The sequence below is a fragment of the Anomalospiza imberbis genome, chromosome 3 (assembly GCF_031753505.1).
Source record: "Anomalospiza imberbis isolate Cuckoo-Finch-1a 21T00152 chromosome 3, ASM3175350v1, whole genome shotgun sequence".
Classification (NCBI taxonomy): domain Eukaryota; kingdom Metazoa; phylum Chordata; class Aves; order Passeriformes; family Viduidae; genus Anomalospiza; species Anomalospiza imberbis.
This window is the reverse complement of record NC_089683.1, coordinates 67,786,556-67,813,290: the sequence shown is the minus strand read 5'-3', so window position 1 is coordinate 67,813,290 and position 26,735 is coordinate 67,786,556. Positions and strand designations below refer to the sequence as shown.

At 45.0% G+C, this 26,735-nt stretch overlaps 2 protein-coding genes and 1 long non-coding RNA gene across 4 annotated transcripts in view; 2 read left to right on the top strand and 1 right to left on the bottom strand.

The window, feature by feature from the left end:
• Positions 1-26,735, top strand: part of WDR64 (WD repeat domain 64) — a 259,862-nt gene that overhangs the window by 156,429 nt on the left and 76,698 nt on the right. The window lies entirely within an intron of this gene.
• Positions 3,728-16,715, bottom strand: LOC137470997 (uncharacterized). 2 transcript variants are annotated; one of them, XR_010997343.1, is made up of 4 exons: positions 16,628-16,715; positions 13,002-13,157; positions 5,964-6,052; positions 3,728-4,580 (listed from the first exon to the last, which is right to left on the bottom strand). It is a non-coding gene; the product is annotated as an uncharacterized lncRNA (long non-coding RNA). The 2 variants fall into 2 exon arrangements; XR_010997342.1 differs by lacking the exon at positions 16,628-16,715 and adding an exon at positions 16,526-16,583.
• On the top strand, positions 5,996-19,302 carry ZC3H12D (zinc finger CCCH-type containing 12D). The gene is made up of 5 exons (XM_068184930.1): positions 5,996-8,197; positions 12,929-13,068; positions 14,061-14,295; positions 14,928-15,034; positions 15,717-19,302. Exons 1-5 carry the CDS (start codon positions 7,827-7,829, stop codon positions 16,697-16,699), a joined length of 1,836 nt encoding a protein of 611 aa, XP_068041031.1. The 5' UTR covers positions 5,996-7,826; the 3' UTR covers positions 16,700-19,302.

Sequence of the window (26,735 nt, the reverse complement as noted above, 5' to 3'; positions counted from 1 at the left end):
CAAGTGGGAGGAGGGTAGGTTGCAACACAGATCTCTCTCTAATCTCACGGACTTCACTCAAGTCAGTGGAAGTAGCATAAATGTTGTATCCAAGTAGTTGGTATTGCAGGAATTACCCAAACCCAGTCGTGGTAACTGTGTGCTCTCTGGAGATAAAGTTCTACCTGCTTCCTTCCACTTGTCAAAACCACACCCAGCCCTAACAACCACACAAATCAACCAAACCAAATTCTGCCCCACTCCCCTCATCTATTAGTTTTTTGGACAAGCATTTTAAAATTTCCAAGAAGTTTAGAACAATTTTTGGTTTTGTTGCTGCGGTTATCTTTGTCCATCTCACCCTCATGTAGCCTGATTTTTATCATGTAAAACTTGGATTTGTTGGTGACAGGCTTTGCTTTTAAGCTTCCTGGAGCATGGGTAATGTCTCTCCCTTTCTGTCAGTCATCTGCTGCACACAGGGGAGGTACAAGCAATTTGAAAAATGTTAAATTACAGTCAAATTTATGTAAATACTTGCTACAGGGCAGTATTTTTGTGTAAAATGCTTTGTCTGGCCACTGATGGAATGTGCTTTTTATCGGTGAACAAGCCAGTTATCACCTTGGTTAAATGTGGTAGCTGTGTTAAAAGGTACCAGCAAACTGTATGTCGGTTTAGGTCTTGCGAGCTTACAATAAATCATTGAAGCTGAAAGACAGTTCCAAGAACCTTCTGAAATCTTAACCTGAACGGCAGTAAACTTTTGAACTTGAAACTTGTTTGGGACTTTCTGACTCTGTAAAAGGTACTTTTTTATTTTAAGCCCAGTGGAAAACAACTTGAGTCATAGTAGTATCTTGTTATATAAAAGCAGGAAAAATAGATCTTTTAGGCCAACCAAGCAGGGATTCTGCTACTTCAGACATTATGGATGGGGTTGCAATTTTCCAAGAAGTTCCATTGTTTGCATGATTGAAATTGGTTTTCTTATTATTTGTTCTCTCTGTTCTGTGATCAGATGGAGTGCTTCCTACAGTGGCATAGTTTCGGGGAAGTAGGAAAGGCGGTCATTTTGGCAAGCATGTAGAAATACCTCTTCTAAAGATAGTGGCTTTCTGCCAGTCTGAATACAGGATTGCCTGTCAGTAACTGAGCTGGTACTCTAGTAGGACCTGCTAAGTTAGTGATGTAGGCTTTTGGGGTGAACACCTGTCTCCAAGTCAAAATTTGCAGTGTCTCCAACAGGGAAAGAATTTCACTGGCGGAAATTCATCCAGATTTTGCCTAATAGTAAAAAATTGTAATTAAAATCGGGAGCATAGCTTATACTGTTGAGAGAGCTTGGCTTTTGGGTCTGACCTGAGCCTTCCTGAAGGGAGTAGGGAAATACTCTCACTTGAGGCAGGATGAAGAATATATTAGTTCCACAGCTATTAAAAATATTCCTGGCAATAGACCTACATTTGATTTAGCACTTGCTTTATTCTGACTGTGTTCTGCTGGTTAGGGGCTAAAGAATTTTCACTGTGTTACTATGGCCACGTGCTTGTTTGGTACACAGCAGGTGAACTTTTCAGATGAGGAAGAGAGTGATTATGCTTTTCTCTTGTGCTGATGCAATAGTGACTGTTTCCTTTAGCAAAGCAAATACCTCACTGAGGTGTGTAGACCAAAACACCTGAGGTGTTCCACAGAACCAGTTTCAAGAGAGTGGATTTTCCATGCAGGAGTCTTACACCATCAGGAAAGTGGTTTTGTACAAGGAGCCTTCTTCAAAGTCGTGCTTGGTCATCTCTGTAGCCTCCAGGAGCTGCTGCAGCAAGGCTACCCCACTTTGAGGTTGGCAGTGATTCTTTCTGGTGAAGGTCTAGTTGTTTCACAAACCAGTAAATCCTCAGTCCTCAGCACTGAAATATCCATTAGTGGGGAGATCTCCCCCTCTAAAAACTTCTCCTACTGCAGTTCTTTCCTTCTTGAACATAACAATGGCCTTGAGCAGCAATAAATCTGTGCTGGGAAAAACTCAGCATGCTTGTCAGCACAAGGGAGCGCAGCAGAGAAAGGAAATGTCTATGAAACCACAGTCTTTGGTGCTCAAACGTGAGTCTAGGCAGGCCCTCATGAAAGGGTGTGAGGCCATCTGAAAAGTTAAATATGCTTCTTTATTTCTCATGGTCTTCTCTCTGGTAGCTGGTGATCACCTAGGTAAACAGATTTCAGGAATTGGCTAAGGGTCTTCCTGGCTGCCTATGATTTGAATGATGTTGAAGTCTTTTTTGCTCATGGCTTTTTACAGTACATGGACAAGGTCACTTCAATAGAAATGAGATTTCTTTTATCTAATTGGCTTATCTTTCTTTTTATAGTCTCTGATTTGTTCCTATTTAGGTAGTAAAACCCCCATTTTACTGAGAAGTAGGGGTTAAAACAACACCACACAGTGTAGTGTGCTTTCCTCTGTTGTCTCCCTGGGTTATAAATAATGCAGCAACTTTCTTTCCAGTAGTACTGCTACTCGGTGGTCTTGTGATGAGGTGTGTGGCATTGTGAAAGCTTAAATGGAGCAGAGAAGATCCCTCCTCTCCAGGGATGTTTGGTTGTATTTGATGATCTCAAAGGTCTTTTCCAACCTAGTTCAGCCCATGATTCTGAGTCAAAGGTTGTTCTGCTCTCACAGCTGTTTTGGGAGGCAGGGAGCTAACACGTTTCTTTAGTTGTGGCCCTAGGAACACTTCCCTGTTTCTGTAGCCTTAACCTGCCCAGCCCTTTGTGGATTGGAGGAAGCATTGTGCCAGAGGTAGGATGGAGGAGGCTGTGTCCTGCCCCTTTATCCTGTCGCTGCCTGAGCACTGCTTTACACAGCAGCAGGGCATCCTGGCTCCCAAAGAGTTTCCAGGAGCCTGGGTGTGATGTAAAGGTGTAACCATTACTTGGAAAAAGCGACAGTGAGGCTTGCAGCAACCAGCAAACACTCTTTGGATTAAACAGGATACTACAAAGGGTTTGGCCACCCTGCTTACTCCCACAAAGTATGCGGGTAGTAGGATTTCTAACTGGAAAAGGTCAACCCTGCTCTGGTGTGTTGCCTTGTGACAGTGGCAGAGGTTCTCTCCTTCCACAGCACAGCACCCCAATTGTCCCTCAGGGCAGTGGGCACTGCACATGCAAGAGCTGTCCGAAGCATCCAAAATGTCCCAGAGGCTGACCCCTCTTAAGAGTCTTCAACCCTTCTTACTGCCTAAAATTGGATTTGGGATGTAATTCTTTGCAGTGAAGTAAGGAAAAAGCAGAGGGAAACCCCAGGTTTCCATGAAGAAAGGCCTGTCAAACTTTGCTGTGGACAGGCTGAGCATCTCTGAAGCAGTCTTTCAACTGAGGCACCAGTAGGCTAGAGGGGGTTATTTGGATTTTGATATTTCATTGTAGTGCCCCAGAGCAGGTTCCTTCAGACATGGAAATGTTTAAATGAAGCTTTGCAGTATCAGGTGCTAAGCAAAATGTTGATTGTTTAAAGTATTTTTTTCCACATTTCCCCAGAGGTCAGGAATTTGCCAGATGCATGGGAATGAGGCTGTGCTAACTTGGTACAGCAACCCCGGTGGAAAACTTTTCACTTGACCCGGAATTCATATGCAATGTTCTCACTGCCCAATGTTCTTCATCCCTGCTGGAATGAGTTTGACTAATTTTTGCCTGTGAGTCAGAACAGAGATGTGTTGGGAACCTCTTTCATTTTTTTTTTCCCTTTTGAAAACTGAAGTGAAAGTTTATCAGACTATGGTTATATGAGAGCATGGCCTGCCAAATGAGGAAGTAAAACCTTCCTATAAAATGAGTTCTGCCCACTGCACTTACTTGCCTCCTTTGACATCAGCCTTACCTCTAAATACAAGCTGGTGACTTCCTTATGAGCCTGGTACTGCTCTGAATCCAGCTTCTGGCTGGAGGATGGTGGGACAGCACTGCTGGGCCACAGAGAGAACAGCTGCCAGGTAAGATGCAGAACAAGAGGGGTTACCTGTGGGCACAGCTCGCTCCCTGGGGAGTTTGGCTTTATTATTTTTAGCAGAGCAGGGAAGGTGGGGAAGAAAAAGGCAAATCCTTTCTTAGTCATCAAGACAACAAATGTCTGGTGTTGCTGTGAAGTTTATGAAGAGTTATGTGCATCTTTCATTTGTGAAAATAAAAATTCTTAGTTTTCTGATGGTAGAGCAGCCCCACCACATGGCAGAGCTCAAATGGGCTGTCAGTCTTAGGTGGCTTGCAGTGGTGTTCTCAGGGGTGAGGAGGAAGAGGGGTGAAGTGATCCAGCCCTGAGGTGTGAGGGGCAACACTGCGGTGGCAGGGCGCTGTAGCTGTGCTCCTTGTGCTGCTTGGCATACACACGAACTTTAGAGAAGAACTTACCCTGCTCTGCCTTGACCAATGGCAGGTCTGTCTGGGGCTGTGTCCCCTCTGCCTCTGCTTGGGCAGAACAGGCCTTTGAGGGGGCTTTGAAGAGCCCCAGCTCCCTGTGAGTTAAACTGCTCCTTGTTGTGGTTCTGTGGCCTGAGGCTGCTGGAGGTGCTGCTCTGACTGGTCGGAAGAGGAGCAAACACCTGGTGGAAGGAAAAATTATTCTTTAAAGTCATTCAAGATATAGTAGTTGCCATTACTTCTTTGGAAAAGTGTACTCAATTATAATTTTGTAATCTGAAAAATCTGTCAAAATATACCAAAGGCAGAAAACCATACGAGGTTTTTTGATTTTTTTGTCAAAAGTACTCATTAAAACATTAACCTTCTAAAATGTTAAGATTGAAATAGAATTTTGGAAATCTGACTGAAGCCATTTCTTCTGTGTGTGCGTCTGTCTGTAAGAGGAGTCACAACAACACAGAGAGAGTGCTTTTTAAGATAGAACATAGGATGGGCACACCATTATCTGTGGATAAATTATTCTATGAAATGAGAAGACTTTAGCTTTCAGTGGAATGAAAACAAAAACAGATTTCAGTGGGATCAGCTGAGATGAAGGGGGGAAAGTGGCAGGAGGAAATCTAAGCAGTTTGCAAATGAAAGTCATAAAGTTTATAAATGGAATTTCACAACCTGTTTGTGATAGCAAAACCTGCACTCTGTGATACACAATTTCTCCTCTTGTTGTGTTTTTTGTGCTGGTTATAAGCAGCCTGCTGACCTGCTGGACTTGGGCACACTCCTGACTGTTTACTAATGTGTAAGCCAGGGATTTTATTGCATTTTAATTCCCCCTTGAGAAGGGTGACCTCAGTGTTTTCTGTGATCAAGGCTTCCATCTCAGTTTTTCCAAATTATTCTCTCTGTGGTGAAAACCCTGCAGTGACTGTATCACCCATTTATGATGTTTGGCCACACTGCAGCAGAAATCCAGTGGTTAACTTTGCTGAATTACCACATTGCTGGTGATGGCTGATACTGCATCTCATCAATCCTGGGCAGCCATCCGTAGCTCAGTGCTTCCCATGCTTACCAAGCCAAAGGGATTCACTGCTTGCACAGAGGGACCAAGCCTTGCAAAAAGAAGCAAAATGTGCAGACATGGACTACGGGCTTTGTGCTGCCTGGGATGAAACTAGGAAAGTGTTGTGGTGAACAACTTTCATCCAGCACCTGCTCATGTGTGCTGGAGGCTGCAAGGTAGATGTGGCCTCTGCCCCCTCTGCAGCTGGAAAAATTCTAAAGGATTGAACTGAACCTAATTTCAGGTGAAATCCAGGACAAACATCCATGCAACAAAATGTGATGCTAACATAGGAAATTGTTCTGATAGTAAAAGATAAGGAGGGGGGGGAAAAAAAAAAGCATCAGAGTAGACAGAAGTATAGGTTTGAAAGTAAAAGTAATGGCAATTAAAACTTTACATACTAAGTTTTTATTAATAATAATTTATTTTTAAAAATCCAGGCATTAAAAAAAATCAAGTAGTACACTTTAGGTGTTTGGAGCCACTACTCGCATACCTGGGCGCAGGTTTTACTTTGGTGCTAGCCCAGATGTGACTGCTTCTGCTTTATTTGGTTACATCAATGTATTTCAGCTCAGACAGTAACTGTTTCAAAGATGAGAAAACATTTCAATAATGAAAAAGCATTTTCATTTTCATCTTTAGTCAATGAATTAAAAACAAGGATTAGATATAAAAATTGTTACAGAGTGCACTGTGAGGAGAACAGTCACTGACTAAAATAAGCAATGCTTTGGTTTATATGGAAAAATACACTTGGTAACTGTTTTCCCCTTACAGTTATGACATACTTCAAGTATGTTTTATTTTATTGATGCTGTTTGTCATTTTTAACTGAGTGCCAGATTTCTCCCAGAGAATATCTGAAATTTATAAAACTACATAGAAAAGCAAAGATCAAAGTTTCATGAAGTGAGGTTATAATTATCATGTTTTCCTGCTGAACTAATCAGTTTTAATTAACTGAACCCGGGGTGGATTTCTTCCCCACAGCCTGAGAGAGATCTTATGCCTTGGGAAGGAGCTTCACTCTGAATCCTCTCCCAGTTGCTTGTTTCCAGTACCTCCATGCCTTCTTCCACATGGTTTCAGCTTCTGGTTCCTGGGGTGGACCACTGCTGGGCAGGGAGTGGCTGGCAGGCTGGGAAGGGGAGCCAGTGGGTGGAATGTGGTTCTGGTTCTGGGCTCAGCACAGAGGGGCTTGTTTGGCCAGTTAATTCTGCATCTGACCACAGTCAGCAAAGGGAAGATGGCCACCCTTACATCCCTCGTGTGGCTAGAAGAACCAGCCACAGCTTTCAACCAGGTAGCACCAATAATTGCAGTGATGTGGCAAGAGACGCTTCAGTGCAAGCAAGCCAACAGTGACTGAAGGTGTTTGGCTTGACAGATGAGTGGTCACCGTGTTTGTTCTCCCATGTCACGCTTGTTGGACTTGGGCAGCTCTGGGTATCCCTGACTGTGCTGCCCATCACCTTCATTCACTGGGTAGACCAGAAATTTATGTGGTGCAGTTCTGGACAATATGAAGTAGCTTTTTGCTACTTTTGCACACTCATTTCTGAATTACCTTGACAATAAATGTAAGTGAAATTGAAACCGCTTTCTGGATCACCTGCTTCGTGGCACCATCCTGACAGCTTTCAAAAAAACAAGCTGCTTCTCTGGAAATAAAAGCCCTCACTGAAATAGCAAGTAACAGGAAAAGAGTTGTCAGGCATCATTAGAACTGATGAGTGACAGAATTTCAGAATTTATGTCCGTGTACACACAGACAGATACATAGTAGGAAAGAGAAAACTGTTAAAAAATCTGTTTCCAGATACTTTGCAAACAACATGTTTCCTTAAATCACTGGATGAAATTTGCTATGCTTCTTAAGTTGCTATGGCATCTGAGCCTGTCCAGTAAAGCTTGGCAGATATTTATCTCGGTGTGAGAAACCACACAGCAAATTGAAAATCCCCTTTGTGTCATTTCCTGTGAGATAAGTCTGCAGAACCAACTCACGCATGCAGCCTGTCTGCGTACAGGCACCCTGGCATGGCTCACCAAGTAAAGTGACACCTGTCTGACATAATGTTCGGAGAGTGACGAACATTGCATGGGACACTCTGGTGCTTTTATAATTAAGAGCGGACCAGAATGCTGAGAGAAGGCTGGACAGTCTCCTCAGAGAGAAGACAGCTAATCCTCTGGTCCCTGCTGTGCACTAGGCAAAAATTGAGATGATTGCATCTTCTTCCTTAATGGTTGTGTTTTGTTTTTGTTAATCTTTCCCTCCCTGAAACTGATGCCTGTGGGACACAGCTGGGAAGACAGGATCATCAGGTTTAAAGGAACATAAAAGCCTGCTAAAATGGCACTGGCCAGTTCCATTTCTAGCAAAGCAGAACCACCACACTCCAGAAAAGTTTCTGCAGCAGGGGTGGAAGTGCACCAGAGCAAGATGGATTTTTTCTGCAAACTGGGCTATGGTAAGCAGGACATCTGCAAAGTGCTGGAGAACCTGGGCCAAGAGGCCCTGGAGGATGATGTGCTGAAAGAGCTGATTCGGATGGGGAGCAAACCTCAGGCTCTGGAGGACCAGGATCAGCCTTCCCAGCTAAAGCTGGTTGCCCGTGGATCGTGTAGCACCGCACCGGGGCTGAAGTGGCTTGGAGAAGATGAAAGTGATTCTTCCAATTCCTTGAGGCCCATTGTGATCGATGGCAGCAATGTCGCAATGAGGTAAGCTCCGTTTCCTGAAAGGCATCTCTCTTCTTCAGAAGCTTTTGACTTTTAAAACTGATGGCTTGAAGTGGGATTTTCCTTCAGGTGAGAGGTGCATTGATGCATTTGATGTATGAACAACTGCTTATTCCTGTTCTTTGGCTGATGCACAGCTTTTAAGGACCTGCTGTCTTGATGCCCCTGAATATACACATCACTTGCAATAAATGGCTCACTCTGCATTCTGACCTTCTGTAAGGCAACCTCTATCCACTGTTTGTGGCAGTGTCTCTCCCTTGGAGCTCACCAGTAAATTACCCCCCCCATTTCCAAATGGGCACCTAGGATTTCTAAACCTGAGATATTTCCAGGGAAAATCTGATGAACAAATAGACAGACCACCCAGCTAATCTAAGGAGAGGGGAAATAAAGTCAGGTGACTCTGGTTTCTAACAATATCACAGTTTTACCGCTTTGTCTTGCAAGTAAACTCCAAAAGTAAATGGGAGCCAAATCAAAAACTAACAAAAATTATACAAACTGGGAACATTTCCTGGTTTATATAATTTTTGTTGGTTTTCTATTTGGTTTCCGTTTTAGGTAAATATCAGGGAATTGATAATTGACTTGTACTGAATAGATTCATTTCCTCCTTAGTCATTCTGTTTGTGGGAAATGTCGCATCAACCCATGCTGGCCAATTGCATTTCCTGCAATACCCTGACACTGTGAAAGCGCTCTTACAGATGGGGAGCCTGGCATGTCCCTGGGGATGGAATGTCCCAAGACAGCAGTGAGTTGGCCTCTGTTTATCCATGCAGTATGGAGCCAAGAGTCCAGGCTATCCATCTGTTTTCTCTGTTAACTTCCCTGTCCATTCAGCAGGGCCAAGCACATCCCTGCAGACTGAGGGGAGGCAAAGGAAGGCTTCCTCCTTCTGTTAGCCATCCTGTGAGATGAGACCATATCCCCTCTGGCTGGAGAGAAAAGTGGCCAAGCACAGCCACAGCAACCGGAGACTAAGCAAATTATGCCATCTTGTGGGTGAAGGGAGAAATCCCAGACAAACCCAAGAGGTTCCCTGCTCAAGGCAGCTCACTAGGAGTGGGAAATTTACACAACAGGGCAAAATTCTTTGGCCTTGTCTGCACCATGAGCTTGGTAGCCAGGTGTTGGGATCTCCTGCCCTGCTTTGCCTCTTCACCCAAGCCCCTCCTCAGGGTGTCTTTCTTGCCTCTCTGCAAAAGAACTGAGTGCCCACTCAGGCAGTGTGGCTGAGCTGATCACTCACCCTGTCATTGTGCCGGGGTCAGTATTACCCATGGTGGGCCATGGGCTCTGTTCTCAGCTCTCCAGGCACAGCAGCTTTAAGTTTCAGAAAGACAAAGGTTTTACAGCTCTTTTCAGACATCCCAGCCTCTGTTTTGGTAACAAGTCTGTGGATGATGGAGGAGACCATTTAGCTCGTCAGTTCAGTACGTACTGAAAGGGCACAGCTGCTTTCCTCTCCTGGATGCCTTTCAAAGTGGTGCTGAATGGCATTTACTTTGGCTAATGGGGTAGGCCTGGTCAGTGCTTTCAGTATCCTTGCTTTAATTTTTCTTGTTTGCTACTGTCTGCCAGAGAAGGACGGTTTGCAGATGTCAGAGGAAAGGGATGTTATGTTCCCTTGCTGGGGAAAGCAGCATCATCATCAATGTGCATAAAAGTGCAGCAGAAGCAGCAGTTCAGGAATGAAACTATCAAGAAATTAGAGCTTTAAGTAGTAGTTGTCTGTGTGAAGAAAAATATCTCGAGCATTTGTATTTATATCTTAGGATTGCTGTTTCTGGAGCATTTTGGAGTTGGCATTGAGGGCCCACTGTAGAGTGCAAGGTTTTGAAAAGGATGAATATGCCCCAGGGTAGTAAAGCAACTGGCTTGGCAGTCTCCAACCATCAATCAGCCTACCCAGAGAAGCTGAATGGAAAATAACCTTGCCTTCAGCCAGTCTCACTCATCAGACATCTCACTACACTTCCTGTTTCCATCAGGTGTAACAAGAAATTTTGCTGCCTGACAGCCTATCCATGGCAAGCTTAGCAAGGCTGGTGGAAAAAATAAATGGAGTTGTGTTATTAGAAAAAGGGAAGTGTCATAACCATATTCACTGCACACCAAAGAGGCTGCTGTCTCCTCTGGTGCTTGCACTTACACCTAGTTTTAAAGCTGTGGTAGCTACAGAGGCCTATTCCTAAGCCTTTCTGACAAAGCTTTGGCTGATGTGTCATGACCACGTGGAGGTGGGGCCATTTGCAGTTTTCAAAAGAAGTTGGTTTGCCTAAACTACCTCTCAAAAGAGTTGGAATGGCACGATTTAAAAAGGGTGCTAATGATGGATTAACTGCTGCAATCACAGAGATGCCAAATTGCTGCTCTGTTTTCTGAGAGACGGGCCCTGCGGTGTGTGGCCCAAGTGCAGCGTACCCTGTTGCTGGCAGAAGGGAGAGATGAGACAGTTGTGACAGGTCATGGATGGGTCATGGTCCACGGACTCTGGGGTTGCATTGGAAAGTTGACTGACAGGAGCCAGTCTGTGCCCACGCAGGGAGGATGGAAAGCTCTGAGGGCCCTGCTCCATTGCACAGCAGTCACTGGTGTTTGGTGGGGATGTGCAGCCCCCACAGTGTACAGACTCGTTCAGATGGCCACAGGTCTGGCTGTAGCAGTGTAGCAGCAGCTGGATTAGCTGATAATGCTGAGGAGCAGTTCCAGGTGTGTGGCAAGCACATTTCTCTCTCTCTCAGGATTTTTATAAAGGTGCGCAGAGAGAAGTGAAAGAGAAAACAATTTCTATTTCTGCTCCTTGTTTTTCTCTTGTGGAATGTGTTTGGAGATTGTTTACCTAGAGCGAATGCCTGGTTGGATCAGGGTGGATTGTTTGGGCCAATCGGATCTACCTGTGTCTGGACTCTGGAGAACAGGGTTACGAGTTAGGGGGGAGTGAGATATGATAGTTAGAGAGAGTAGCATGTAGTTTTTAGTATCCTCTTTTATATAGTATATTAATGTATCATAGCATAATTATAATAAAGAAATCATTCAGCCTTCTGAAATAAGTCAGACATCATCATTCTTCCCATTGGGTTCGCCGACATCTACAACACAGGTGCCTCATCTTCCTTGTTCTACTCAGCCTTTTGTCTGACCCACTTGTACAAGTAGCCAATATTTACGAAAGCTGTTGCTGAACTTTGTCTGAGTCGTGGCATCAAAGATGTACTGGACTGCCTTTTAAAGGCATTTATCTGAACAAGTCACCCTAACTTCCAATTCAAGAGTCCAGATGATGTTATGAATATCCTGGAAAGATCCTATCCTTTAAAACCAAACAAATCATCTGTTCTAAAATGGAGATTAGATATGTCAGGCACATCAGACCATTTCTTATTGTTAAGGGTTTTGAATGACTTCCTATTGCCTTAGTAGCTCTTAATAGGCAACCAGGTTTCTTCCTATAAACTGTGCTATTTTTCATCTGTGGTCACCATTTCTGGACAGAAGCTTTCTTTGCGGGTAAAACAGAGCTTTAGTTATGAGGCTGGTGTAGACAGATCCTAGAGATGAATCCCTGGGAGGGTGGTGGGAGACTCATTTAAGACTGCAGCATCACCCTTGACTGGTCTGTCAGTGCAGGTGGGTGTAGCAGCTAAGAGAGTCGTTCACAAGGGCTTTTTGCAGAGGTGAAAGCCTGAGTGAGACTGGAAATATTATGCAGAAAAGTCAAAGTACAAGGATGAGCATTCTTTAGATACTGTGAAGGCATTTATCCACTTGGACTTTGGTTACAGTTTATTTAATTTCCCTGTGCAGAGGTATTTAACAAACTACCTTTCTTTACACATACACTGCACTGTAGTCAAATTTTAGATAAGTGAGTGCCAAGAAATAGGAACTTTCAGGGAAGGTGGGACATTTAGAAGGATGTCACCCCCCACTGTTTTCCTTGAGGTTAATTTCTGTCTTATGCTGCATATTGAATTCTTTAGAACCCACCTTGCTGGCACTTCTAGAACACTTGTCTTAGGGCTTTCCTACCTCTCTGTGCAATGAAGAAAATATCCATCAACTAGAGCAGGATAAAAGTGGGCCTGAGGTGCCTGTGGCCATCTCCACTGATGTCTTGTCCCTTTTTTGATTCTCTATATTTCTTATCCTGCCTCTTACAGTTTTTCTTCCCCTATATTTTGTCTCATGTTTCCAAAAAAGATCACCAGTGGAGTGCCCTGTGATCACACCTGCAGTCACTTCAGCCATTAAAATCTCTAATGGCCCTGTTACCACAGAAGAAAATTCCCACATTTTGTTTCTCACAGGAGCCTCATGGGTTTCTGCTGGTGCAGGAAGAAACTCTCACCCCTCAAACCTTTTTCGGACAAGGCATGTGAAGGGTTTGACAAGGCCTAAGATCTTCTTGGTACTTTGGAACTTAAGTCCATCCAGATACAGATGGAAGGAATAGGCTTGGGTCACAGAAATGGGGAATAGGATACCTCTGTTTTTAAGTATCCAAACTGTTTCAGATAAATCTTTGGCTCTGCTGGAGGAGATGTTGGATGTGTCCCACCAGGACACCCTGCCAGTTGTTTTCTTGGAAACTGGTGAATGACACAAAAGGTGTTTATTTTGCCTTTTGATTACCGGCTCCGTTAAAGAGAACTCTGAGCTTCATGAAAGCTTTGCTTCATCATCCTCTCTCTTTCTTTATAGTCATGGAAACAAGGAGGTGTTCTCCTGCTGGGGGATTCAGCTGGCAGTGGATTGGTTTCGAGAGAGGGGGCACACTTACATCAAGGTTTTTGTCCCACTCTGGAGAAAGGAACCCTCTCGACAAGACAGCCCCATTGCAGGTAGGTCACCACCCTGGGCATAATTTGGCAGCCATTAGGTGCAGTTTGGAGACAGAGGGAGTGTGAAGAGCCCAGTACAGGATTTTTTCCTGTAAAGACAAGCACAGTGCAAGTTGTGTATCAGGCTTCCCTCACTTAAATGAGTCAATAATTCATTGCCCCATTCAGTGCTCCTGGCTGGTAGCTAAAACTGCTTACAAGGCTTTGTTACACTGCTTTAAACCTTCTGCTTAACAAGCACAAGGTGCTGCCAAGCTGAGTTAAAGAAGGAGTTTGTCATCTTGCAATGAGTCTGTGGAGCCTCTGAGGCCTGCCAGGAGACAGTGATGTTCATTACTGCATGACTATTATCTGCCAGCCTGCTGCCCAACACAGAGGGTGCACAGGTTCCCCTTCCAGGAGAAGAAAATGCATCAGTCTGTGGAGAGAAGTGAGACTCAGTTGTCAGGAAATACTTTGTCTGGAAATCAGCCAGGTTTGTGCCAGAAGCTTGGTGTCTGCAGATGAGGCGGATCTGCCTTCCTGCAGAGAAGGAATGGCAAAAGGTCAGAGTGTCCTCAACAGCAGCAAAAGAAGTTTATTTATGTATTTTATCACACACATTTTATCTCCATGCAAAGCTTACATCAGGGCTGGTTGTGAGCCTCTGGCATCTAGCAGGGTAAAAAGGGCACTGCAGGGATTCAGTATCAGACTCTGGTGTAGAATTCAAGGCATTCTTTTACAGATAAGACTTAAAAATCAAAAAAGGTTGTCTCAAAATTTACAGGTTAGGTAAAACCTCTTTGTGAAAGACCTAATTTTCATGTTGCCAAATAACGACCAGATATCGCCGCATCTGAAAATTGTGCCATGACTTTCCTAAAGTGATGAAATATCTTTAGATTCCTGTAGGTTTCTAGCAGACGTTTGTGATGTGGTCATAATTAGTTAATTCATTTCTCTTTTATTTTTTGCTTCCCTCCTCTACTTCTGCCAATGCCCCCCACCAGATCAGCACATCCTTGAGGAGCTGGAGAAGAAATCTATCCTGGTCTACACACCCTCTCGGAAGGTGAAAGGCAAGAGGGTGGTTTGCTACGACGATCGCTACATAGTGAAAGTTGCTTATGAGATAGACGGAGTCATTGTTTCCAATGACCACTACCGGGATCTCCAAAACGAAAACCCCGAGTGGAAATGGTTCATTGAGCAGCGACTACTCATGTACTCTTTTGTCAGTAACAGGTAAGAGATGATAGTGATATAGAATTTAGAATTTAAATGTTATGGGCCGAGTCACCTCCAGCATCAGAGTACCTCCCATCAGTTGCAGAATATGTGAGCCTTTTTATGAAAGGATTTTACTGCAGCTTTCTTGAGTGTCCTACTCCCTCAGCTTTGGTCTTAAAACCTCCCATGCCACTCTTCTATGAACTTTACTACTTGAATGGCAGCATTAGTGACCAGCTTTGCTTCTTTCCAATCCAATTTGTGATGTTGAACCAAGGGCTGGTATCTTTTAATTTCTGTTTCCTGTAAGAAGCAGAATTAAATCTATGAGAGTAGGCTGGCTGGCAGTATTTTTAATTCCCCTACACAACAAAATAGGACTTTTCCCTGTGTTTCTGCAGTTGTAGCTTGCTAGAAGAGACAAGAAGCTGGTCTCCTTGGCCCTTCACCATCCCTGCTGAGAGAAGGTATTCATTCTTGCACCACGCCTGCGAGGCTGAGCTGAGTGCTCCTCAGTGTGTTCATACTAACCTCCCTTCTCTCCTGAACTTCCTAATAGCTGAGCTGTCCAGGGGAAATGCACTTCACCGAGACATCCAGTGTGCACAGACATGTGCTTATATCCATGGCTTCTTTTACTTTTCCAGGTTTATGCCTCCCGATGATCCATTAGGCCGGCATGGACCCACCTTAAGTAACTTCCTCAGCAAAAAGCCAGTGCTTCCGGAAAAAAAATGGCAGCCTTGCCCTTATGGTGGGTTTCTTCCCATGCTGTGAGCTGCCCCCTGCTTCCCAGCAGTGCTCTCCCTCGGCTAGGGGTCACTGCCGTGTGATGTCCTGCTTTGTGCGGTAGGCACTTGGGTTGGGGTTGCTCAAAGGTGTGATGCTTTTTCCCCCTCCTGCTTGAGTGGCTTCAGCCTCAGCAAAGGCAGCAGATGTTTTTGGCCCCTCCATCCTTGCCTGCACACAGCACCCACGGGCACTGTGGCTGTGCTGACTGTCCTGCCCACACACACTTCTCACTTGGTGGAGTGGATTTTGCTGCAGCACCAGGGAATGGCCATCCAAACACTTTCCCTCTCTCCCCTCCCACCAGCCCCCTAGCAATGTGCAGGTTGCTCAGAGGTAAATCCCTATGCCATTTTTTAAAGCAACCCTTTGTAGCAGCAGGCCTCCCAGCCCACCAAGTACAGGAACTGAAACACGAATATCAGACACTTCCAAAATAGCAGAGACTTCCTTTCATTGCTGCTTCGCCCTGCTATTTATATCAGCAGTATTTAAATCTGGAGTCAATAGTACCCAGTGTGAAAATAGTGCTTCCTCTTTTTTCTGTGTTCACCACACCCAGTGCTGGGGAGAAGTGATGCGTGCGTGCGTTAATTGATGTTGGGGCCAGGGACAACTTCCTGTCTGATTTGTTTTTATCCTTTCAGGTAAAAAATGCACCTATGGCAATAAATGCAAATTTTACCATCCAGAGAAACAACAGCAAGCTCAGCTTTCAGTCGCTGACGAGCTCAGGGCCAAAACAAAGGTCCCCTTAGCCCTGGGGAAAGAGGAGGAGAGGTGTCAGTGCTCCCCGTGCGACGCCTGCACAGGAACTCTGCGGGAAGCCAGAGGCTGCTCCGGGCCTTCCCGCTGCCCAGGCAGGGCCCAGGGGAGCTGCTCTGAGCAGACATTCCGTGCCTGGGCCAGCAGCCCTGGCTCTGACCTGCGGCTGGACCAGCGCTTGCCGCAGCCAGAGCCGCTCCTGGAGAAGATGTCAGCAGTGTCCCTCAGTGACACCTACGGCTGCAGCTGGTCCTGGTGCACCTCTCGGGACAGGGGGGCCATGGACGGCCCTCACCCCTGCTCTGACCTCAGGCACGAACTGCTCTCACTTCATCACCCTCAGGGCTTGGACCGCACCGGCTCTCCCAGGCGCCCTTTCCAGCGGACAGTGATCCCTGGCACAGGCGGGATGTGCCCGGAGCACAGCTGGGCTCAGGAGCGCGCCGGTGTGCACGGAGCAGGCCACAGGAGCCGCTCCTTCCCTGGTGGTGCTCAGCACAAACAGGCCCTGGAGGCGCAGCAGCCTCTTTTGCTGCAGTGCACCGCTCCGTCCCCTGCCAGCCTTCCCCTGTTCAGTGAGCCCCAGCTGCAGCAGCAGCAGCACTGCTGCTTCCCCAGCCAGGCCCCAGGGCAGCCCTTGCCCTTAGATTCCAGCAACGGAACGGGCTTATTCCAGAAAGCCCGTGCTTACCCCAGTGCCTCTTACAGGGACTACTGGCCCACCCCAGCTGCAAGGCCACCCTCTGCCCAGCAAATAAACATACACAGGGAGCTGTGCTCCCCTTATCCTTACAGTGGGATGAGCCAGGTCATGACTTTGTACCCCAGTATCCAGGATAAGGGGACTGGAGCACCTCCCCTGTGAAGACAGGCTCGGGAAGATGGGGCTGTTCAGCCCGGAGAAGAGAAGGTTGCATGGAGACCTCATAGAAACCTTCCAGTATCTGAAGAGAACCTACAAGGAAGCCAGAGAGGGACACTTAATCAGGAACTCTATTGATAGTACACAGGAGGATGGCTTCAAACTGAGACGGGGTAGGTTTAGATTAGATTTTAGGATGAAATTCTTAATTGTGTGGCTGGTGAGACACTAGAACAGGTTGCTCAGAGAAGTTGTGGATGCCCCATCCCTGGAAGCGCTTAAGGCCAGGTTGGGTGGGGCTCTGAGCAATCTGGTCTAGTGAAAGGTGTCCTGCCCATGCATGGCAGCAGGCGTGTTGGAACTGCATGGTCTTTTGGGTCCCTTCCAACTCTAACAATTCTGTGATTCTATGATATTGCCTGCTGGACTTTAATGATTCAAAGACACAGAAACTTGTGAAACCTCCAGAGCAAATCATTCCCAATAAGCACAAGTCACAGAGCAAGAAGATGCTATTCTGAGGCTTAACTAAGTGTTTTTAGAGGGTGTTATGGCGAGGATTACAGCTGCTCCAAAAATACAAGTATAAGCATCAAGTCAAGGCAAAGGGTCATCCATGGCAGTGGGATTGCATTCCACCTCCCCTGAAAGAGAACAGGAGGGATCAGGGTTACTGGTCTGTCAGCATTTGAACTTCACTAGTGCCTGGACTGAGGATGGCACAGAGTTTCATTAACACCTTGAAACACTAGATGTGTTTTTAGAGTCCTAACCTGTGGATCAGCTTCTGTAAAACTACTGTCTCCCCAGTCCCCAGTCAAGGGCTCTCCCATGGCCTGCCTGTCACTGTCATTTGGCCTGTTCCCCTAGCACAGGGCTGTGCTCTCTGCTAGAAGGCAGCTTTGGGCCCCTGCCGTTACCTGATTCAAGCCCAATCCACTGTCAGTGAGCTTTCGAAGCTACATCTCGTGCTTCTAAAGCAATGCTGAGAGCACACAGAACCCCTAGCAGAGGGGCTGGAGGTGCACCAGAGCACCTGAAGGGGGTCACAGGTACGTTTCTCAGAAAAGAGAGGCACACAGCACAAATAAAATCAGGGAAGTCATCTTCAATGTAAGTCCTGGTGTGGACTGAGGGCTCGGGGTTGGTAATTAAAAAAAATCCAGAAATACAGATGGAAAAGAGGAAAAAGAGGGAAAAAAAAAAGCTTGCAATTCTCTCCTGTATTGAACAAGAAATCTATTGTTGACTTAACTCTTAATTAAGTCTTATTAAATGTGGCCCCATAATGCAGTTATACAGTAAACTATGTTCTATTAGGACATGTTTGATTTTCAGTAAGCTGTAAAGCTGCTAATCTCTGCATTATTCCACCAAAGGCTTCAGGTTATAATTCAAATAGTAAGGTTGATTCTGAAGGTTTTTTTGGCATTATACCAAAGTTTAAGTATGTCAGTATGACATGTTTTAAAAATGTTTTAACACATTATAAAATGTTCATCTATAACACTTTGTTCTTAATAATGCCTTCTTTATTTTCTGAGTTTTACTTAGGTGGTGGGACTTTTGTTGTTGTTATTTTGTTTAGTTTTTGGTTTTGATTGCTTTTTCTCCCCAGTCCTCTTAGAACAGATGCTTCAACATTCAGGTGGGATTTTCAAGCTCTCTGACCCTGCAGTAGCTCATTTCTCTGAAGTGCAGTGTTGTTAGCTCCAGGCAGGAATTAAACACGGTCCTCAATGAGAAGTTGGAATTCTGTTGCTTTCACAAAGGTAGCAATAATTTACCCTTAGTGACATTATCACATGATGCATTTTTTTGAAAATGGTGATAATTTGACCTGTTTCCCTCTGGAAACCACCACCAACTCTTTTTTTTTTTTTTTTTTAATCTTTTTTTGATGATGGTGTTTGAAGAATCTGCAGAAATTAAGTATACTGTATCTGTTCAATTTCTTATGCCCCTGTGGTTGGCTCCAAGAAACAGCAATTGGATTTTGGATGTATGACTTACGTTCACAGAACATGACAGCTTTTTCCATATGTCCTATGGATTGTTGGAATGGCTTATAAATTTATCCACTAGATATTACATCAGGATTAGAAGTTGTCTTAAAACAAAACTATGGGAAAAAATCTCTGTTATGCCTCAAAAAATACTGGAGACAAAGTGTGATGCTGAGTGGAAAAATACCTTCCATCCACTCAAACAAAGCAAGTCCCAAATGGCAGCATCCAGAAAACACACACAGCAATGGAGCAGGATGTAACTGTACATGCCAACATTCATTTTCATGTCTGGCATGCATGTTACACATTTCAATACACAAAGCATTTAAAAATCCATAGGAAGATTGGCACACTGCCTTTATATGGTGCCCTCGGCTTGCTGGAGATGTGCATGAACTTTTCTCCTTTTCCTTTGAGGATGCACAGGAATTTGGTGGTTGTTCAAAACTCTCTCAATGTTTAATTTTTTTTCCTTTTAATGTCTGTCATATTTACTGAGGCATCTTTTTGTAAAATACATAGAATAAAATACATAGAATGTGCACTCTGGTGAGAAAGTGTCTGAGAAAATAAATCAGACTTTGGTGCTAAACAGAACTTGATTTGTCTTGGCTCTTGTGCTCACCAGAGGGTTTTTTCTCATGGGGATTTTGTTGGAAGGGCAGCTCAGCAGCAGCACTGTGTCACTGCCTGAGAGGAACTCTGCTGCTGGCCAGGAGGCCACAGAAAGCAGGGAGTGTTTCCCTGTTCCACCACAGTCCAGGCACACGGGGCTCAGGGGCTCCTGCTGCAGGGCCTTTTGCACTTTCCAAAGCAGGGATTTCTATTTGCCTTTGTCAACCCCTGGAGCAAGGGAAAGGGCTGCGAGCAGAAAAGAGGCGGCAGCTCTTGGACAGAGTGGTAAGAGGCTGTTGCTATTTGGTATCTCTGCTGAGATGCATTTGAGGCCAGCTCTCGCTGCCAAGTTGCAAATGAACCAATAAATCTTAACAGGCTCAGAAAGCCCTTGATGTTCTTTGCTTTTTGGTTGTCAAGACTCTTTTAGAAGAAGCTGGAAGTACTGAAAGCAATCTTCCAGGAGATGGGCTGCTTTCCCAAGGGAGATTTACAGAGTTGCCAAGTTCATTAAAAAAAAAAAAAAGAAAAAAAAGAGTCAGGAAAAAAAAAAATCCTCTTCCTTTCTCTATACTCTGCCTTTTCCAAAAAGGCAGAAATCCAGAGACACCCTTCCTTGCAAGGGGCTAGGGAAACTAAACACAAATATTTCACTGAGAAGTCTTGGGTCAGCCCTGCTTGGGTCTGTGTAAGAAGGGGGAAGGAGGCTGCTCTTTGCAGTTCTGGGCACCTCAACGCACCTCCCACCAGCTCCTCTAAAATACAGAAATCTCTCCTTTGCAGAACATGGATGACAAGCCTACTAATGTGGTGAGCTGAGGTACCATAAGAATTAATGCCATAAAAAGTCTATAAAGTAGATAATCTTGCTGGGTATCAAACACTTGTATTTGCCAATTATTCTGAGAAGTTTTGATAATATTTTAACTCCGTTCCCACAAGAACTGGCACAATTTATAAGCAAATATTTGAACTAATCACAAAAACTAAATAGAACACGACTTCTTTCCGCCTTAAAAAATGTTGGGAAGAACAAGGCCTGTACTTCACCAAGTGTGACAGACCTTTGCACTCATTCATGTATACACAAGACTGCTGTAGGAAATATCTCCCATGCACTGCTGGGACTGGATGCTTTGAACTCTTGAGAAGACTTTAATATTACAGCACCATTACCATTATTAAGAAAGTGCTATGACTTGCAATTGATAGCAAAGGGATTTTTTTATAGTATTTTAGCCACATCCCTTCTCCACCCCCAGCTGGGCTCACTGCCTTGATGTCTTGCAGCAGGCTCAGAGGAACTCTTTAGTGAGATGTGCTGATGTGCTGACTTTGCAAATGCAGCCCAAACAGACATGCATGTGGAGCAGAGCAGTGAGTGAACACAGCCATGCGTGGGGACAGCACAAGGGAGGCAGTGAACCAGAGAGCCAGGACAGCCCCTGCAGGGCTTTGAGCGCGGTCAGGAAATCGGATGATGTGCATGAATGGTGGCATCAGGATTGCTCACCCTAACCACACTGGCAGCTCCTCCTCTTTCCCTGAGTCAAACTGTTTCCTCATCTTCCCTTTCTTCTCCCATCCTTGTCGGGCTCAGGATTTCCATTGCACCTACAATTCCCTAGACTGGACATTGAAGGGAATTACTAACACTGCTGGTTCCATACAGAAGTCAAATGGGCATCAGAACACTTGATGGCAGAAGAAAAACATAAACTAGGAGCAGGCAGCAAAATATGGATGGCATAAAAAAATGCCACACTGGACAATAAGTAGATTTTCTCAAGTAAAGAACAAAAAGAAATTAAATACAATTAATGAATAGTAGAGCTTGAAGGAGCAAGCAATGTCACACATGGTAGGATGAACCTTGGAAAGGAACTGCTGTGCAAAGTAAGACTGAAAAAGGTGTCTGCCACCCATTTGCAAGGCTGAGCAAAGCAGGCCCAGCTCTCCTGCGGCTCTTAGCTTGCTGAATTTAGAATCTGTAATTTAATATCTGCAGAGACTCTAAACAACTGAGAAAAGTGCTAAATAAGAAGCAGATCAGCTGTAGTAACCAAATGAGCTACAACACTGAACACAAAGTCAGGACAAGATAACTTCACCCTCTGGTGATTTAGTTTCCAGATTAGACTTCATTTTACTAGAGGAATTAAAGTTCTCCTGGCATGGTCGGGAGGAGAGCTGTGCAGAGACCAGAAATGCCTACTAGGACTAAAGAACAACCAAGGCTTGCCAAGGGGGGCAGCAGGAGAAGCCCAGAGGAATGTGATTGCTTTTACCACTTGAACTGGTAAACAACAAAATGCACTTCATTAAATAATACCACATTCTCCAGCTACAGGGAAATCTAAATCCTAAGAACTGCCATGATGCCCTGGCAAAGGTTGCAGTCCACCCCTCCACCGCTCCAAAAGTGGTGCTAAGGAAAATTTAGCAGGGAAGCAGATTCATTATTGCCAAAATAGACACAGCCACTGGCAGACAATTTTAAGTGTTACTCAAAACCATCATCAGAATGAGAAATACTGAGCTCTCCCCACAGGAGGTCCTGTTAGGAAGAGGTTGAAGTGAATACAGAAGCTTGTAAAAATGTTATTTCCAGCAGGGAGACTTTCTTGGAGAACACCAGCATCTGCATATCCTTTTGTTCATAACGTAATGTATGACATGTGGTGGATTTGGAGCCCTGGCTTCACTTAAAGAAGCAGATGGAAGATCTTTAAATCTTCAGAGCATCTTCCCTAGGTCATATTTAAGCCTTGCAGAAGGTGAAAAAAAGTGAATACCAGTTTAAATTGAAGTCAAATAAACAATATTATGGAAAACAGGACAGAGAATCCAATTTTCTACATCAGTAGAAAAGTAGAAAAAATAATCAACTGTTATTTCTGTTATTTCTGTTCATCTTCTATGATATTGTTAAGCAACTAGGGATGGTATTTGGGAGACACTGGTTTAGGTCAGCCTCTGCACTTTGCTCTTTGATGTTCTAATGTTTGCATTTGCCACAGCCAAATGGAAGTCCCTAGGGAATGTCCCGCAATTGACATCCCTAAGACATGTACCAATAACATATTTCTAGAAAAGATGATGGCCAAGTCCACCACAAGGTGTCGATGCGGTAGCACTAGAAGCAGGATTTGCTGCTCCAAGGGCGGCTTTGAAATCCTGGCAGCAGAAGCTGCACTCGGGAGCAGCCAGGACAGGGCTGTGCGGCACAGGCTCAGCTCTGCTCAGCACGGACGCTCCTCTGCCGGGGACCCGGCCTGAGAGGCTCCCGCTGGCTGAAAGAAACCACGAACTGCGGGTGAGGCCCGATCACAGCGGCCGAGCCGATTCTGCGGCTTCTGCGGCCTGAAACGCGTGGCGTTGTTGAGCATTGACACGGCCTTGGGCTGTAGCCTGCGGTTCGTGTTTAAGCAGCCCTGCAAGGGCACACCGCAGCTCACACGGACTCGGAGGCTGCGGCGGTGTCAGGCTGTGCAGCAGTGAGAGACAAATGCAGAAGAACAGGTTTCAGAAAGGGGGTATTTTACAAAATCTACCCTTTTTTCCATCTCTTTATTCTCCCCTCACCTGCAGTTCAAGCTGTGGCTGCCCTGCCATGGGCAGCTCAGGATTTATCTTGGCTGGGGCCCAGGCACTGCTGCCAGGCTTTCCTTTCAGGGCAGCAGCCCTGGGAAAGTCACTCGGGGTTAAGTTTAGAGTTCCAGGTTGGCACATTCTTAACGCAAGCCAAAAATAAGTGTGAATGGGGATCAATTTTATGAATTTGCTGAGCTGCCAATTATATTTTAAAGCTGAAATCTGAAACTCGGTTTGCCAGTGGATAAGTATCACAGCCAATCCTTAGCCAGAAATTAATTGAAAAAATACTCTGCAAGCCCAGATAGCCTTGCCTTACAAATGTTATCTCCCATGTCTTTCCAGATGGACTTTGGACATTGGCAGTCAATCAGAACACAGGGGATTTTAACTAATTAAGTTAATTGTCTTGTATGTGTCAATCAGTAGTTAGGTGGATATACAAATATTCCCAGCATGCGACTGTAAGGCAGCATTAAAGTGTGTGTGTGTGTGGGGGGGGGGTGCAGGGGGAACATTCTCCCAAAACAAAACAGCACAAGCTCCTACTGCATTCCTTTTGCACCTTCTTTCCTTGCATTTTTGGGGAGCAGGGTCACTCCAGCTGTACAGCTGCCCAAAGCCAGGCAGTTGAGTTGTGCACCTACATCTCAACAGAACTGAAAATAAAATTCTCCACTTGCCAGGCAGAGGCTGGATGTGCAACTCAGCACTTACAGCCTTGAGCTCACAGCTACCTGAAACCTGCCTGCAGCCTTATTTCTAAGCTCCTTGCCAGAGGCACAAATAACCCTGTGGGTCCAGCTATCACATCACCAGCAGAGCAGCAAAACTGGCTTGCAGGCAGGATTTCCTGATGGAGCCTGTATTTGTCCACAAGCCAGCACATGATTCCCAATACTGTGCCATACTCGATTTCATTTATTCAGGCCTGCTTGAAATGCTGCATTTGTGGTGCCCAGCTCTTGGTTTCCAGGGCTCAATACAGTTTTGAATGCAGTTCATCCCATTTCAAGGCGGATTTACATCAAAGCCATTAGCGTTGATATTACAAAAGTTACACACGCTTTCTAAACTCTGCACTATGCAAAAGCATTTGTGAAAAACAGAAGACATCCTTCTTGAGCAACTTCTAAAGCAAATCTTCCAGAGGACACAGACAACTTTATGACATGCAAAATGTATACGTCTTATTAATAAAAATGCATTTCACATATCTGAATAATATAATTTTACTATGTGTATATATATAATGTATAAACATTATGTTACACTGTATTGACACTGAGCTGCAATCCAAAAGGACCCACCTCAAGTGCTGTGTGCAGTTTTGGTCACCACAATATAAAATAGACATAGAGTTATGAGAAAGCATCCATAGAAGGGCCATGAGGATGGTGAAGGATCTGAGAGGAAGCTGTGTAAGAAGCAACTGAGGTCATTTGGCCTGTTCAGCCTGGAGGAGAGGAGACTGAGACCTTGCTGTGACCTTCAACATCCTCACAAGGCAAAGCAGAGGGGCAGACACTGAAATCTTCACTCTTGAGACCTGAGAAAATGGCCTGAATCTGCGTCAGGGGAGGCTTAGAGTGGATATCAGGAAAAGGTTCATCACCAGAGGGTGGCTGGGCACTGGAACAGGCTCCCCAGGGAAGTGGTCACAGCACCAAGCCTGACAGAATTCAAGAAGTGTTTGGACAATGCTCTCAGGCACAAGGTATGTCCTGTGCAGGGCCAGGAGTTGACTTGATTCTGATGTATCCCTTCCAACTCAGCATATTTATGATTCTAAACACTGAGGCTTCCCAGGAGTATTCCCAGGGTGCTGCCATGGCCCAGCCTGGAAACGCTGCCCTGCAATACACAGCCTCTGAAGTGTAGGGTAACCTGCCCTGACAGCAAAGGCTCCCCCAGCCTGGCCTTGACACAATTCAGAAGGAAGCAAGAAGCATCAGCTTTGCTCCTGCCTGCCTAGGAACCAAACAATCAATATTGGGTTAAGAGTACAATAAAACCTTGCCAGCTCAGGGGTGACTCAGCAGCTCATGTGCATTACATCAAGCCCTGCATGATCAAACACACTAGCAGGGAAGTCAAGAGAAAATGAGGAAACACTTGGTTTGGGAGCTACCCGTAGCCATAATGTGGTATAACCCCTCACAGCACTGCAGCAGGCTTATCTCCTCCTGACTGGAAAGTGCTAAAAGGGCAGGGAAGGCAAACTCCATTGACCCAGGTACTGAAGGCTTGTGAAAAAAACATCTGGAAAAGGTCAGCAAGCATGCTGGCTCATGTTACTGCTAAAGAGCATGCAGAGAGAGCTAACTATGCCTGTGTCCTGACAGCTGGCAGGCACCACCTCAAAATACCACACGAAAACCAACCAGAGGCAGCCAACAAAACCTGCAGGTATACAGCAGCTTTTGTAGCTAAACACACAACAGGAGGGCTTGGGGTGGGGGAAATCCCACACAAAGCAGGGCCTGTCAAACATGAGTGACGGCTGATGCTTTAGAGGATCACATAGGAGTTGCTAACAGATGAATAATGACTGACAAAACAAGCCTCTGAGCAATCTAATTTATGCCACCTACCTCAAGCCCTCAGCCACAGCCTTTTCACTGGTGTGTTTTATTCATTTGTCTTTTATAAGGTTGTGTTTAAATGCTTTTACTCTTAAAATGAAAATAAAAACAATTAGGTCATGGCAGTAACAGCAGGAGCCAATTGTGATGTGAAATGAGCTGTGTTACCTTCCTGAGACTCATCTGGAGTCATAAAACCAAAATTCAGAAAAAAGCATTAATCACCACTTGCCAAAGTCTTCCTTTTGGCCACAGAAGAGAAAGCCCTTCCACACTAAGCCGGAAACAGCAGCTGTGACCAAATGATGGGCAATGCCAAGATCAGCCATTCCCTGTCAGCCCTAGGAGTGTGCCATTCCAGTGCCAGAAGACAGGATTCATAGCCCATTAACAGCTCCACAGAGAATGCGAGCATCCTGGAGTGTAGCCCTGTAAACCAGTAACAAGGACACATCCAGCTGGGGGTGATGCAATCCCTGCTCTGAAGCATTACTAATGCTTTTTGTCTCAGTCTCATGAGATGAATTTCACATGTGAAATGAAAAGATACTGAGTTGAAATCACCAGATGGCAGCCCACCACTTTCTGGGCCAGTACTATGATTAATACAACCATTTCAAAATCCAAGAGAAAAGCATGGTTGCCATGGGGTGGCAGACTGATGAACAAGTGAGACCTAGATGCTGACTCAAGCCTTGAACTTAAGCACTGTGTGCAATCAAGTTATCAATAGGTTCAACCCTGCTACCAAATACAGGGATTGGTCCAGGAAAAGAACAGGATGAAAAGACAGGAAATTAAATGAAAGAGAATGAAAACCAACATGAAGCAATAGATCAGGAGATGGATGACACTTTTCTATGCAACTACGTAAGACATACCTTTGCATGCCACTTACCTTATGTCCACTTGGAACTTGGCTGGTCTCTCAAAGCTGGAATGCAAGTTTCCGAGCATGGTGTCACATGGTAAAGCCGTGACTGACAGTTGTGTTGGGGGCAAATAGTAAATAATGTCAACAGTGAAGTATCTCTCTCCATCACTCAACCCTGTTTTTTTCAGGAAGCACTGAGAACTGGGAACAGGGAAGATACAGAGTCATGAAAAAAACCAAAAGATAAATCCTACTTCGAATCCAAACTTCCACTGTAGCTACTGGATAGTTGTGACAAAACATAGGAAACTTGGCATGAGTGGTTGTTCAAGTCTCTAATTAGAGATGGAGAAAAGGAAAAC

Coding starts and splice junctions, on each gene's coding strand:
- ZC3H12D (XM_068184930.1), top strand. CDS start 7,827: ATGGCACTGGCCAGTTCCATTTCTAGCAAAGCAGAACCACCACACTCC. Junction 8,198..12,928: donor GGCAGCAATGTCGCAATGAG/GTAAGCTCCGTT, acceptor CTTTCTTTATAG/TCATGGAAACAAGGAGGTGT. Junction 13,069..14,060: donor ACAAGACAGCCCCATTGCAG/GTAGGTCACCAC, acceptor GCCCCCCACCAG/ATCAGCACATCCTTGAGGAG.